We start from the raw sequence: 4130 nt of genomic DNA, 5'->3' as shown, positions 1-4130 counted from the left end.
CAAAGTTTTAAGGCTATTTCATTGCATAGAGCATCTTAGGAAACAATTTTGTTCCAATTCCATGTCAAACTTTGTTTCATGTGATGCGAGCTATGTGCACTTAGATTAGTATGAATATCAACTCCCTTGCACTACAAGTTTCACTTTATTGCTTCAACTTAATATTTTTCTTGTTCAAGACCTACAACTATCAATGTGTAAGATAATGTAACGTGATTTAATTGGTAAAACACACACTTTATTCGTAACTGAGGGGTCACGAATTTGAGTCATCAAGGAGTTAAATAACCTTAATTCTTTTTTTCTTAAAAAAAGAGTACTTACTAATTAACTAATATCAATGTGTGCCTTTATACAATGCTTTTTTGTGAAACATAACATCTTCAATCTCCACGTTGGTGTTGGGCGTGTGTTCTATAGCTAACACTTGACAATAATAACCAGCTCGGAACAAGCACTTGATATCTACTGGACGTGACATGTATTTAAATCTGATTAATTTATTCTTGTTCGTTTCTTTTGCAGCTCAAAGCAAAAAAAAAAAAAAAAGAAATGCTTGGGCACAAAAGAAATCCCAAGCAACATTAGTTATCGTCTATGCTAAAAGAAATGCGACAATGGCTGCAAAACAAGTCACTGAAAGAGGATTAGTGATGATTGATCTTGCTTCCGCTCTGTTGTGTTGTCTGTCATTGCCCGCCCTTTTGTCATCAGCAGAAAAATTAGAATCTTCATTAACAATACTGAAGGAGGTTAACCTTAGGGGGCCTTATCTTGGTTTGATCACGGTTTATCCCCCAGAAGAAGATGCTTTCTTTGACACTGGTGCATTCAAACCACACCAAAAACACCCTTATGTCGACTTGTCAGGTAAAGTCCGTCCGTATATAACTTTGATTATTGAGGAAGAGGTCCTGGTTTCTACTATTCTCTTGCAGGCAGGCGTTTCCGAGTAGGGAAGATGGGAAAAAAGAAAGTCATTTATGTGAGATGCGGGGTTGGAATGGTAGGCTTCATATTTTCTCTAGTTCGCGGCTGAGTCAGATTATTCTTATTGTTATTATTGTTTGTTTAAAAGTATAGGAGCCCTTTGAATTGGGACATGAGAAAGTATTGATGCATTTCTAAAGGAGCTAAGATTAGATGCAGCGAACTGAACAATATTAGACAAAGAGAAATTTTCCAACATAAAGTGCTTAATTTCTATGATTTATGTATTTTTTTTTTCCTGTAATTCGTCTTATTTTTTTGGGTTTCCCTTTTGGTCAATGACAACCTGACAAACATCATCCTGTTTCACTCAGGTGAATGCTGCAGCAGCAACGCAACAAATGTTAGATATGTTTGATGTAATTGGAGTAGTGCATTTTGGCATCGCGGGCAGTATTAATAATTCCATGTCCATAGGAGATGTTACCATCCCCAAGCAGTTTGCTCAGGCGGGCTTATGGGATTGGCTCGTAACTTCCATTTCTTGCTTTTAACATGTTAATACATCTGTTTTCGACTGATTTACATGAATCTTTTTCCTGAGCAGAAGCCTAATGCGACAGTCCCAGCAGGTGATTTTACTGAATTGGATTTTGGAGCCTACAGTGAGCCGTCCGGAGGATATAATCAATTGGGGAGCATTGGATACAGCACTGAGCAGTTCTTTTCGAAGTGGGGAAAGCCCAATACTGCTCAAAGAAAGCTTTGGTTTCACGTAAGCAAGAATTGGCTTGAATTAGCACACACTCATCTTGAGGTAAGAAATGACTCGACACAATTCCTTCTCTTATCTTCTGTATTTTTCCTATTCTTTCTCAATCGAAGATTTATTAGTATAGGACTCCCTTATGATCATGGTTCAAAGTCGCGGTCGCGGTCGCGGCGCGAATCGTTTCACATCGGTCTTGGTATATTGGTCACAGTTTTGATGAGACGTAAATTTTGAAGCATTTAATATTTTAAAAATTATAAATAATATTAAAAATATGCTAAACAAAAATAATAAAACAATTGGCAAAAGAAAATTTGTAAAATGTAAATTTGCGAGTTGACTCGAAATGACTCGGGTCGACTGGGCCAAGACTATCTGTATCGGAGATTTCTCGGTTGAGTTCTCGGTGACTCGACTGAGTTCTTGGCGAGTCAAGTATCTTGGAGTCATCTTGTCTCGGTCTCGGCCGAGACTTCGAATCATGCTTATGATCCGTTGCATTCGTTCTGGTTCTGAATCCTGAAAAACCTTAGCAATTATTAAGTGTCAAAAATACTCAAGACTCGTGCTATTTTTCCTGTTACAGGGGATGGTGCTGGAGCAGTGCGTGAACTCGAGCTCGTGCCTAACTCAAAGGCCCAAGCTAGTTGTTGGACTCAGCGGCGCAACTGCTGACATTTTCCTAGACAATGCAGCTTATGGGGAGTTCCTATACAAAACTTTCCACGTCTCCTCAGTGGATATGGAGAGTGTAGCCGTAGTGATGGCAAGTTCCCTTCTCTTGTCAGTGTATTTCAGCCATTACAACTCAGGTGTACCAAAGCTTGGTCATGTTCTTGATCACCTGTTCTGCAAATCTGCAGTCTAAATTCGTCTTGACAAATGCAGAAACCAAGAAGTTGGATCAATTTTCACATACCTTTCAATTTTCAACAGATTTCAATCATCGTTTCTCAGAATCATTCCTTTAACAACCAAGATAATTAACTGTGTGTGTGTTCTGGCCTTTCAGACAAGTCTGTCAAATGGGTTTCCGGTTATTGTCATCCGAGGACTATCCGACCAAGCTGGAGCACAAGAAGGCCAGAATCCAATCGACTTATTTGGGCCTCTGGCAGCTTCAAATGCCGCCAAAGCTGTTGTTCAATTTGTGAAGGCATTATGAGCAGGTCATTTACAAGTTTTAGTCACAAAGATGCAAATAATCCTCATCAAAGGCCACCATATAAACATCAATGTGGTTTAAGGACTCGCAATATACTTGATGACATCAATATTGTTGTTTTCTGCCACACTGCATCGGGGGGCATATATAGAATTAACCGTACAAGACTTTCATTACAATATCCATACGAGCATGAAATTTTGCCATTCATTACGATTTTTATGAAGCTTGATTGAGATGGGAGCTTATTCTCCTACACAAAAAAAAAAAAAAAAGGAAGGAAAAAAAAACTGGCCACAAGAAATCTGTGAATAAAGACTCCATCCAGTTTCATAGCATTCATTCTTTGTTTAGGATGATATCACGAAGTGTGCTGAGCCACAAAATGTTATCAGGCATTCCAACAGAATCCAGCTTTCGAACTCCTACTCATAAACTACATAGTCAAGATTTAACGACATTATTGTCAAACACAATTAATACTGCAGCAAAACATTATTAATTGGCTGGGGAACAAATTGTCAGCAAATTCCAGTATCGCTCGTCATATGCCAGTATTTGCTCCATCTGAACTTTTGTCAAGCGTCAACAGTTTGAGCTGCTGATATTCAATTTTTTTTTTTGTTTTTCTTTTCTTTTCTTTTTGGACTTCGATCATATAACTTAACGTGGTTAGATTACGATCAGAATCAGAATATGTCGAAACATTTGACGCTCACAACAAATTTCTAAAATTTTGAGGACTTGTCTCGTGCGATATTTCACGTAACTAAAATCTTAGTCTATGTTTGTTTCTCAGTTTATCCACGATTGGTCGGAGTTTATTGCTAAAATAACTCTTCTTTTGAAACATATATCCAAAGTAATTTAATTCTAAAATTTATTACCTTTATAATTCTTTTTTTGCCATATAGGTTGCATATGTGGCAGGATAGAGATAGAGATACATTCCATCTCTCTTTTCCAACTAATATCTTCCCCAATTCTCTCTCTAAACATTCCCACTTTTTTTTTTTCCTTTTGTTATTTGTTGTCCTTTCATTATTTTTTCTTGTCAAATGTAATTGTAAGAAGCCAATATTTATATTAACAACATTTAAAACTTCATTATCATTCCTGATATTGTATATGTGGATGAAAATATTCTCCTTGAATTGATAATCTCAAGGTAAACGTAGATTATTATCTTGTCTTTTCTTTTGCGCAATTTTTGGAATATTCCTATGGCCTTCAAAAAAATTTTAAATACTAATTATTTTAACA

The 4130-nt window shown here is 36.9% G+C and overlaps 1 protein-coding gene across 2 annotated transcripts; it reads left to right on the top strand.

Moving 5' to 3' along the window:
* Positions 1-540: 540 nt before the first annotated feature.
* Positions 541-3046, top strand: LOC113730730 (bark storage protein A-like). 2 transcript variants are annotated; one of them, XM_072078722.1, is made up of 6 exons: positions 541-870; positions 939-1006; positions 1305-1439; positions 1538-1747; positions 2289-2468; positions 2715-3046. In XM_072078722.1, the coding sequence occupies exons 1-6, from the start codon at positions 618-620 to the stop codon at positions 2865-2867; spliced, it is 999 nt and encodes a 332-aa protein (XP_071934823.1). In that variant the 5' UTR covers positions 541-617; the 3' UTR covers positions 2868-3046. The 2 variants fall into 2 exon arrangements, with proteins under 2 accessions (XP_071934823.1, XP_027111408.1); XM_027255607.2 differs by having other exon boundaries at positions 544-870; positions 1305-1460.
* The last annotated feature ends 1084 nt before the right edge of the window (positions 3047-4130 follow it).

The sequence above is a fragment of the Coffea arabica genome, chromosome 2e (assembly GCF_036785885.1).
Source record: "Coffea arabica cultivar ET-39 chromosome 2e, Coffea Arabica ET-39 HiFi, whole genome shotgun sequence".
Taxonomy (NCBI): domain Eukaryota; kingdom Viridiplantae; phylum Streptophyta; class Magnoliopsida; order Gentianales; family Rubiaceae; genus Coffea; species Coffea arabica.
This window is presented reverse-complemented; position numbering and strand designations above follow the sequence as displayed.

What these genes read in the sequence shown, in the direction of transcription:
- LOC113730730 (XM_027255607.2), top strand. Translation starts at nt 618, where the DNA reads ATGGCTGCAAAACAAGTCACTGAAAGAGGATTAGTGATGATTGATCTT. An exon ending in TAGCACACACTCATCTTGAG is followed by an intron (nt 1,748 to 2,288) that starts GTAAGAAATGAC and finishes TTCCTGTTACAG; the next exon opens with GGGATGGTGCTGGAGCAGTG. An exon ending in AGAGTGTAGCCGTAGTGATG is followed by an intron (nt 2,469 to 2,714) that starts GCAAGTTCCCTT and finishes CTGGCCTTTCAG; the next exon opens with ACAAGTCTGTCAAATGGGTT.